Below are 11,004 nucleotides of genomic sequence, written 5' to 3' on the forward strand. Positions count from 1 at the left end.
ACAAATGGTGTAAATAATTATGAATCACTTAATTTGACTGAAAATCCGTTGCTTGTTTTCTTGTAGGAGCAACATCCAAAATTAAAAAATAATAAGAGCAGGATTTTCCCGTCAGTGAGCGGGGTCTGCTCGCCGACATGTAAAATGACGCGCGGTGATGTCAGGCGGAACTCCTGACGTCACCGCGCCCCATTTAAATTTTCCAGTAGGCGGGGGTGCAGTAAAATGAGGCCATTGACAGAATCATTTAACTCATTTACGGACCTGTCTGTCCAACTTTAAGGTTGGTGTTGCAGGCCAGGAGTCCCGGCAGGAATTATTAAAAGCATCAAACCTCATCCACGGGCGGGATGAAGTTTCACATAGGTTTTAAAACAATTTTATTAAAAGTTTTTAAAAAAAATAAATTATGGACACGTCCCAACTCAAATGACAGTGTCACTTTAGGGGACATGTCAGGAATTTTTTCTATTTTTAATATTTATGACAGAACAGCTGATCTCCCTGAGGCAGCACTTAGCTGAGTGCACTCTTTCGTGCGCACGCGTGAAAGAACGCACTCCCAGGTTTAGTGATTACCTTCCCCCCCACCCAGTGCCTGCACAGGGAGTGCATAGTGCTTCTGAGTGGACATTGCGCTGGGAGGGCCTTAACTGGCCCACCCACATAAAACGGCACCGTGCCCCAAATTGGGGGCGCCAATCGGAGATGTGCCTGTGCCTGCCTACAATTCAACTTTTTCCCTGATGGGGGAAAATCCTGCCCTACATGATTAAACCAAGATTTTTTTTTTCCCTACATAGTCCTTTCTTTTATATGGAACTTAAAATGTGATAATCGGAGTTTTTTAAAATTGAAATAAAAACTGCCATTAATAATCTTTTCACAAATTACATGAACCACTCAAATGATGTTCACATATGATTTGACTCAAGGGACTTAATAGCATCCATTTCTTTAGTATTTAATGAAACAGGGCCATTACCTCCTTGATTTCCTCACTGCATTTTTGTTTAGGGGCTTCTTTATGTAACAGATTCATTGGGGAACTGAGAGGTGGAGTTTGTATGTGGAGGTGGGAGGGGGTGATGGTGGGGAGGAAATGTTTTGTGCATAAGGAAAGCCAAAATATAGCACCTAACAGCTGGATAATGTGATATTGCCGTGGATGTTCTAAAGGCTTAATTATGCAAGTGCTTATTTATATGTAGGGGTAGTTTCTTTTTTGGCATTTGTTCATTTACTGGCAGGTGTTGTAGATTTGGATCTGTTGGTTAATAGCTTTCAAAATTTCTTTCATCTTCTCCTCCAGACCATCCAGCTGGCGGGCCTTTTCCTCTAGCACCTGTTCATTTGCTTCATATTGACCCTCAAGATCTGTTGGGTAAGAGAAAATCCATCTGATTAGTTATGAAAATAACCAACATCCTGCATTTTATATCACCTTTAATGTAGTAAAGCATCCCAAGGCACTTCATAGGAGGGTTATTCGTTTTTATATTATCCACAGGAGAGTTTAGGGCTCAGAGCACTGAAGGTCCCGCCACCAATGGTGGAGTAATGAAAATCAGGGATGTTCAAGAGGCCAGAATTGGAGGAGTGCAGAGATCTGGGTGGGTTTTAGGGGCTGGAGGAGATTAAAGAGATAGAGGGAGTGAGGCCATGGATGGGTTTGGAAACAAGGATGAGAATTTGAAAAATCGAGGTGTTGCCAGATCAGGAGCCAATGTAGATTAGCAAGCACAGCAGGTGATGCTGTAAACTGTTCATAATAAGTAAAGCAAGAAATTGCTGGAAAAACTGCTAGAATGAAACACTTGCTACCTAACCTGTTGAATGTTTCCAGTATTTCCTGTTTAGTTCAGATTTCCAGCTTCTGCCGTATTTTATTTGTTTGCATTAAATAATAGTTGTATGTAAAGCCTGAATGGATGATGTTAGATTTAACACTGTTAAGGATGGTTAGAGAAAGCTTGATAAGTATATGAAGGAGAAAGGAATAGAAGATTATGGTGAGTTGAAATAGGGTAGGAGGAGGATTGTGTGGTGTATGGCCATCAGTAAATATAGTTGAAGTGAATGGCCTGTTTCTATGGGAGCTTGCAGTGTGCTAATGAGTTGCTGAATTTCCTGCATTATAACAGTGACTGCACTTCATAAATACATCATTGGGTGTAAAGTGAGGGAGGACACCCTGAGGCCATGGATGATGCTATAGAAGTGCAAGTCTTTTCTGCCCTTTTTTTTTCCATTTTCTGCCAGAGACTGCTCCAAAAATCTGCACTTTTTGTGATGAAAGTCCATCACACATTTCACAGCAGAATGTTTGTTTGTTTTCCTTTGAAATGAACTTTATATAAAAACAATATCACACACATATATATCTTGGCAAATCTAGCTTTGTAAATTTTACTTGCGCTACTCGGCAGCATCTCACCGTTCAACCTCTCCAGCTTGTCTTGTGCATCTCTCAGGAGCTGCTTGGCTTCATCCCGAAGGCTCTCTGCTTTGTGTTTAGCGTCGAAAACTGTGCCACTCTTTCGGTCTATAAGACCGTGCACAATTTTATATTTGTCTGTGAGCTGTCCCTCCAACATCTGGAAGGGAAAGAAAGGTAACCATGTATGAACACATGAACCTGATGGGCAGGAAGAGACCAGCTGATCCATCCAGCCTGCCCTACACCTCATGGTAACCAGAGTCTCATGACTGAACACTTGCTCTGTCCCTTTGCAGATATACAGAATGAATTGTCTTTGTATGCTAGTGTGAAACAGGTGACAGTGAGGCAGCAGCCCATTTTACATTGCTCTTCATTTTAATTCTATTGTAACCAGTCAGGAGAGATGATTTGTGATCACCTGTTTTACATTATCACACGTATTCAGTGTACACCCAATCAGCTTTGATACCACAGTGAACAAAGTAAAAATCACTTTCAGCTCAAGTCCTCATTTCTCTCCCAAAGTGATGGCTCATCACATTTCCAATGGGCCTCTAATGTCTAAAATAGTACATTGGCAGGGTTGTAGGAAAAATTGACAGGTGAACTGAAAATCAGTCTGTGTGAGTCATCGTCAATTAAAAAAATAAAACAAGATGCTGGAAATGCAGTCTATCAGTTATTAGTTGTTTTTATTATTAAAATCATCAGGGTACTCGCCCACTGACATCCCATTCTCTTCTCACAGGCTACAGTTTTAACCTGCTCTTCTGACCAAGTCATAGGAGCATACAGAACAGAAAGAGGTGGTTTGGCATGTCGAACCTATGTCAGCTTTTGGAAAGAGTTATCCAAATAATCCCACTGCTCTGCACTTTCTGCAACTGTAGTTTTCCTTTTACTGCCCCTCCATTTCCATGTATGTTTGTGAGTTTTGCTCTCTTCGGTTGTACCTGTTTGGCCTCGTTGGCTTTATCACGTGCCATTGTAGCAGTTTCTTCTGCCCGTGATGCCACCAGGCTATTATTGGCTCGTTTCATTTTCAGTGCATCAATTCTGTTGTTCAGCTGTGTCAATCTGTCCATGGCCTTCATCAGCTCTCTCTCCGCACTGACTGTTTCACTGCGTATCTGTAAAAATAAAGAAAGGCAGAGCATTTACTTTCACTGGAACCAGGACCGGGTGGTTATAATGTTCCTTAACTCATCAGATGACACAAAGGATACTGGTGATCATCATGACACAGCTAAGTTAGTACAATTAATTAATTAATTGAGCAGCAGACACTATAAGGTTTAATAATAACACAATAGGACTTGAGGGTAGCCATTATACCATCAGTAGTAAAAAAAAAATTGATCAAATAATTTGAAATAAATGACTTGGATTAAGAGGGGAATGCTATAATAATGAAGAGGGGTACAGTGCAAAAATGAAGCAGAATCTTAAAATAACAGTTAGGAGTGAAAACAGGAAGCACTATATCACACAATGGGTGGTGGAAATCTGGAACACTCCCCTCAAAAAGCTGCAGATGCTAGAGGGTCAATTGAAATCTTAAAGACCAAGATTGATGGATTGAGTAAAGATACAAAGGGACATGGAGCAAACATATCAAAATGATGAAACAGCCTTGAGGAACTGAATAGCCTCCTTGTTCCTATGGAACAGGTTTAAAAGGATGAATGGCATCCTTCTGTTCCTATGGAACAGGCTTGAGGGGATGAATGGCCTCCTGCTCCTAGGCTTAAGGGGATATATGGTCTCCTATTCCTATGTTTCATGCTGCAAGTCAGAAGAAGGGAGATAATTAGTAGGTAAAGAATCTATGTTTGAACATCCCTGCCTTACCCCATTCAATGTCTGATCAGTCTCTTCTATGTCTCCTTTTGCACGGCTGATTGCACTTTGCGCAGCTTGCTGAGCTTGGCTAGCCTCTTCCAGGGCTTGCTTCACCGCCTCGGCTGTGTTTTTAACATTTTCTGCACGGCTCCTTCACAGTTAAAAAATAAAAATGCATTTAAAGTCCCTGGCAAATGAACAAAGCTGGGGTCTAGTTTTTTATCAGATCAGAGACCAGTGCCAGCATTGTAACAAAGTACAGAGGGAGGACATGTGAAAGTGAGACTGAAAGAGGCAGACATACAGCATGTGTATCTGAGTGAGCATTATTGTATGTATGATTTAATGAGTTGGTCTGTGTGTGCATAAATATGTATGAGAGAATGTTCATGTCTGTATTTTTTCATAAACGGGAAATGGGCATTGCTGACAAGGCCAGCATTTATTCCCTACTTTTAACTGTCCTCGAGAAGATGGTGGTGAGTTGCCTTCTTCAACCATTGCTGTCTGTGTGAAGGCACACCCACAGGGCTACGAGGTAGTGTTCCAGGATTTTAACCCAGCGATGGTGAAGGAATGATCATATATTTCCAAATCTGGAATGCGTGTGATGTGGAGGGGAATTTGAAAGTGGTGGTGTTCTCATGCACCTGTTGCTTTTCCTTCTAAGTGGCAGACATCATGGGTTTGGAAGGTGCTGTTGAAGAAACCTTGGCAGGTTGCTGCAGTGCATCTTGTAGATGGCACACATTGCTGCCACTGTGTACTGGAGTGGTGGAGGGAGTGAATGTTTAAGGTAGCAGATTGGTTATGCCTATTTTGTTCTGGCTGGTGTCGAACTTCTTGAATGTTGTTGGAGCTGCACTCATCCAGGCAAGTGGCGAGTATTCCATCACACTCCTGACTTGTGCCTTGTAGATGGTGGACAGGCTTTGGGGAGTCAGGAGGTGAGTTACAAAAAATGAGAGAGAATGTGAAGTTTCGTGATGTGTTTGACATGGTATGTTTTCTTTAGTAGACAAAATGATATTTCCTATCAAATTTATAAAAAGGATGTCTGGAACAAAATTTCCTACTTCAATTGTTAATAAATTTGTTCTCCTATGGAATTGTCCTGATGTTTACTTCTCACAAAGTTAAACTGTTCAAAAAAAAAAAGCAAAGCTGATAAATTTCATACACAATGGAGTTATTTTCCCTATGGCCAGAATATTGCCATTGGCGTGCAGGGATGGGCCTGACGCATAAAATGATGCCAGGCATGCATCCCAGCGTCATTTAGGTATTTCGGTCAGCGGGTGCACGCCCGGGGCAGCTGCATGCCCACTTAACTGTCTATGGCCTATTAAGGTCATTAAAAATCCAATTAAAGTTTTTAACAACTAAATATATTAAGGCGAAGAGCCCAAGTGGTCTTCGTGTTTTTCAGGAAACCGCATCCACGGGCGGGATGAGGTTTCCTGCAGGTTTTTAAAAATATTTAATTAAATTTTGCAAAATTCACAAACATGTCCCAGCTCATTTGACTGTCACAAGATGGGACATGTTTAAATATTGTTTTTCCTCCTTTTATTTAAGAAGTATTACTATCAACTTAAGCTCCCTGAGGCAGATCTGTGCCTTGGAGATTTTTGTGCTCTTTCACGCACATGCGTAGGCCCCGACTCCCTCCTCCCCCTGCCTGCACAGGTAGCGCTCAGTGCTACCAGCCGTGCATTACGCTGGGCAGGTCTTAATTGGCCTGCACATGTAAAATGGCGGCGCACAACCAATCACAGGCAGCAATTGGCTCCGCATCCGCCTGCCTGCTCCCGCTCAGCCTGCCTGATATGGGTAAGATGCAGCCCTATGGCTCAGCAAGTTTCTACAATGAAGACCAAAATCAAATGGATCAAACTGATTTCAGGCAGTGTATCGGTAGGCGTGCTTATAATGGTACTTGGTATACTGGGTTTCAGAGGGGGCAATCTGCCATGGCACCCACTCTAATTCCTATCTCTCATCCAATGAAGATTGTATATAGCTTGGCAATAGCTGGATAATAAGCCAAAGCTTGCTATCTAGCCTGTATTTGAATAGTTATGTTGTGGGGTAAGAATTAATCTTAAGGTGAGAGGAGAAATAAATGTTTAATATCAAGGTGTTTTAAAGGCTAATTATGAAACCAGAGTTTTAATACTCCAATCAGGTTTCTCCAAATATGGCAATTTTAAATCCTCCTCACTCCAACAAGACCAGCCTACTAGTCCTCCCTTTAATACACTGAAAATGAAATGAGCCATCAATAGCCTGGTGGCATTGCAGGCAGCAGTGGCACAGGATAAATCCAACGAAGCCAAATAGGTACAACTGAAGAGAGCAAAACTTCAAATATGCCCGAAATGGAGGGGCAGTAAAAGGAAAACTACAGCTGCAGAACATATAGTGGGATTACTTGGATAGCCCTTTCCAAGAGCCGACATAGATTCAACATGCCAAACTGCCTCTTTCGTACACAATAAGTTGTGTCTAAAAGGTATAAAATGGTGTTTGTTTTGAAGATGGCTACAATAGTACTTCTTTCTTGCTGCAGTTACTTAAATTGCCAAGTTGATGTAGAATATCAGCTGCAGGGAACCTCCAGGAATTCGAATAGTTTAATGATACAGTGAGGTTGATTTTTAGATTGCCATTTCCTATTATATGGTAGGAATCGTACTGAGATTCAATTTTTGCTGATAAAGGTAGATAAACATTTACCCCAGGGTCTTGCTCATGTCCTTTTTGTAGGAGGTTTAATTATGTCACCGTAATTCTTTCAACATTGTCAGGATCATCACCATCTGATTATGGTGACTTAACTGGAGCAAAAACCTGTTACAATGGGATTTATAATTTATTTTGGCCTACAGAACTCTTGTCCAATTTTCTTGCTCTTTTGCCATACCCTTTAATATTTGCCTTTCTGTTTAATTGAAATGCGGCATCTTATGAGTAAAGGATGGGCCTGTATCCGTTGGAGATTAGAAGATTGAGAGGTGATCTTATTGAAATATATAAGATCCTGAGGGCACTTGACAGGTTGGTTGCTGACAGGATGTTTCCCCTTGTGGGAGAGATGAGAACTAGGGGACACAGTTTAAAAATAAGGGGCCTCCCATTTAAAACTGAGATGAGGAGAAATTTTTTTCTAAGGATTGAGTCTGTGTAACTCTTCCACAGTGAGTGGTAGAGACAGGGTCATTGAATATTTTTAAAGCAGAGGTGGATAGATTCTTGACTGACAAGGGAGTCAAAGGTTAGCAGCAAAGTGGCATTGATGCCACAATCAGATCAGCCACTGAATGGAGGAGCTTGCTTGAAGGGCTGAATAGCCTACTCTTGCTCCTAATTTGTATGTTCATATGCAGTGTACCCAACCTTTTATCTACTCTTGTAACCACAGTATTTATATAGCTGGTCCAGTTAAGTTTCTGGCTAATTGTGACCCTCAGGATGTTGAAAGTCGGGAATTTGGTGAAGGCAATGCCATTGAATACCTTTGGAGGTAGTTAGACTCTTTTTCTTGTTGGAGATGGCCATTGCCTGGCACTTGTGTGGTATGAATGTAACTTGCCACTTATCAGCACAAGCCTGAAAGTTGTCCAGATCCTGTTGCATAGGGGAATAAACTACTTTATTATCTGAGGAGTTGTGAATAGAACTGAATACTATGCAATCGTAGTATGATGGAGGGAAGGTCACTAATAAAATAACTAACAATTGTTTGGTCTTGGAAACTGCCCGAGGAACTCCTGCAGCAAAGTCCCAGGACTGAGATGATTAGCCTCCAACAGCCAGGTAGGTATGATTCCAGCCAGTCAGGCATTTTCCACCCCGATTCCCATTGACTTCAATTATACTAGGGCGCTTTGATACCACATTGAGTCAAAAACTGCCCTGAGGTCAAGGGCATGAACTCTCACCACCGTATATGTGAATGTAGTTGATTCTGAGACTAGGATCCTGAATCTTAATAAAGGAAACTACGATGGTAAGAGACGCGAGTTGGCTATGATGGATTGGGAAACGTTACTTAAAGGGATTATGGTGGACAGGCAATGGCAAACATTCAAAGAGCACATGGGTGAACTGCAATAATTGTTTATTCCTGTCTGGAGCAAAACCAAAACAGGAAACCATGGCTAACAAGGAAAATTAGAGATAGTATTAGATCCAAGGAACAGGCATACAAATTGGCCAGAAAAAACAAAGAACCTGAGGATTGGGAGCAGTTTAGAATTCAGCAAAGGAGGACCAAGGGATTGATTAAGAAGGGGAAAATAGAGTACGAGAGTAAGCTTGCAGGGAACATAAAAATTGGCTGTAAAAGTTTCCATAAGTATGTGAAGAGAAAATATTGATGAAGACAAATGTAGGTCCCTTACAGTTGGAAACAAGGGAATTTATAATGGGGAACAAAGAAATGGCTGACCAATTAAATACATACTTTGGTTCTGTCTTCACAAAGGAGGACACAAATAACATACCAGAAATGTTGGGGAACACAGGGTTTAGTGAAAGGTGGAACTGAAAGAAATCAGTATTAGTAGGAAAAAGGTGTTGGGGAAATTGATGGGAGTGAAGGCCGATAAATCCCCAGGGCCTGATAATCTTCATCCCTGAGTGCTTAAGGAAATGGCCCTCGAAATAGTGGATGCATTGGTGGTCATCTTCTGAAATTCTGTAGACTCTGGAACAGTTCCTACAGATTGGAGGGTAGCTAATGTAACCCCACTATTTAAAAAGGGAGGTAGAGAGAAAGCAGGGAATTATAGACCAGTCAGTCTGATGTTGGTAGTGGGGAAAATTCTAGAGTCCATTATAAAAGATTTAATAGCTGAGCACTTGGAAAACAGTGGCAGAATCAGACAGAGTCAGCATGGATTTATGAAAGGGAAATTATGCTTGACAAATCTACTGGAATTTTTGGAGGATGTAACAAGTAGAGTTGATGAGGGGAAACCAGTGGATGTGATTTATTTGGACTTTCAGATGGCTTTCGACAAAGTCCCACATAAGAGATTAGCATGTAAAATTAAAGCACGTGGGATTGGGGGTAATGTATTGAGAAGGATAGAAAACTGGTTGGCAGAAAGGAAACAAAGAGTCTTTTTCCGGTAAACGGGTCTTTTTCCGAATGGCTGGCAGTGACTAGTGGGGTACCGCAGGGATCGGTGCTGGGACCCCAGCTATTCACAATATATATTAATGATTTAGATGAGGGAACTAAATGTAAATCTCCAAATTTGCAGATGACACAAAGCTGGGTGGGAGGGTGAGCTGAGGAGAATGCAGAGCTGCTTCAATGTGATTTGGACAAAGTGAGTGGGAAAATGCATGGCAGATGCAGTATAATGTGGATAAGTGTGAGGTTATCCACTTTGGTAGTAAAAACAGGAAGGCAGATTATTAACTGAATGTCTATAAATTGAGAGAGTGGAATGTGCAACGAGACCTGGGTCTCCTTGTACACCAGTCGCTGAAGGTAAACATGCAGGTGCAGCAGGCGGTAAAGAAGGCAAATGGTATGTTGGCCTTCATAGCCAGAGGATTCAAGTACAGGAGCTGGGATGTCTTGCTGCAGTTATACAGGGCCTTGGTGAGACTACACCTGGAATATAGTGCGCAGTTTTGGTCTCCTTATCTGAGGAAGGATGTTCTTGCTATAGAGGGAGTGCAGCAAATTTGAACAGGACTAGACAGAGTAGATGCAGGAAGGATGTTCCTGATGGTGGGGAAGTCCAGAACCAGGGGTCACAGTCTGAGGATACGGGATAGACCATTTTGGACTGAGATGAGGAGAAACTTATTCACCCAGAGAGTGGTGAGCCTGTGGAATTCACTACCACAGAAAGTAGTTGAGGCCAAAACATTGTATGTTCTCCAGAAGGAGTTAGATATAGCTCTTGGGGCAAAAGGGATCGAAGGAAATGGGGAGAAAGCGGGAGCAGGCTATTGAGTTGGATGATCAGCCATGATCATAATGAGTGGTAGAGCAGGCTCAAAGGGCCAAATGGCCTACTCCTGCTCCTAGTTTCTATGTTTAATGTATGGGAGAATTTATATTCACAAGTGTATGAATGTGTGTGAATGTTTGTGTGCAGGTGTGTATGCCCATAAGTGCATGGAACATTGATGTGTTTGCACAATCGTATGTGCATGTGTGTGATACAGAAAGAAAAGGAGAGCAGGACCATGCACCTACTGCAACACAGGGACTGTAATTAGAAACCAATTCCAGTAAAACTGCAGTTGCTTTCCCCAAGTTGTGTTGAGACAAGTAGATACACCACACATGGCAGAAGCTGCCACTACCATCAAAGTACCTTGCCCTTCTTGCGTCCAGTAGGAGATGTTCTGCTTTCCTCACATCATCTGCGGTCTGATCCAAGATGGTGTCAACATTAGACAAACTGCTGACCTTGTCTTTGATCTCTTCGGCAAGGTAGCGGATTTGCTGAGGGGAGGCTGGGATCGAGAGCTCCAGAACTCGACTGGCCACCATCTCAATGCTGTCAGGGTCTGCCCCCTCCTCTGTACAGTTATGGGTGAAAATAACATAAGGCATTAACCTCAGTTACTTTACGGGCTGAATTTTAGAGGGAAGGGGGCATACTGCTCACCCACCACCCCCACCAACCACCTGCACTAACCGACCTTCAACAAGACTGTCCCGCAGCAATAATACATTACTAATT

At 42.1% G+C, this 11,004-nt stretch overlaps 1 protein-coding gene across 2 annotated transcripts in view; it reads right to left on the reverse strand.

Moving 5' to 3' along the window:
- Positions 1–598: 598 nt before the first annotated feature.
- Positions 599–11,004, reverse strand: part of lamb2 (laminin, beta 2 (laminin S)) — a 231,545-nt gene continuing 221,139 nt past the window's right edge. For both annotated transcript variants that reach the window (XM_041192265.1, XM_041192264.1), the window contains 5 exons: positions 10,633–10,840; positions 4,295–4,436; positions 3,397–3,573; positions 2,438–2,597; positions 599–1,377 (listed from right to left, as the gene is read on the reverse strand). In XM_041192265.1, the coding sequence (XP_041048199.1) occupies positions 1,241–1,377; positions 2,438–2,597; positions 3,397–3,573; positions 4,295–4,436; positions 10,633–10,840 (824 nt within the window). In that variant the 3' untranslated portion in view covers positions 599–1,240. The remainder of the gene's footprint in view (positions 1,378–2,437; positions 2,598–3,396; positions 3,574–4,294; positions 4,437–10,632; positions 10,841–11,004) is intronic.

Source organism: Carcharodon carcharias, chromosome 7 (assembly GCF_017639515.1).
Source record: "Carcharodon carcharias isolate sCarCar2 chromosome 7, sCarCar2.pri, whole genome shotgun sequence".
NCBI lineage: Eukaryota > Metazoa > Chordata > Chondrichthyes > Lamniformes > Lamnidae > Carcharodon > Carcharodon carcharias.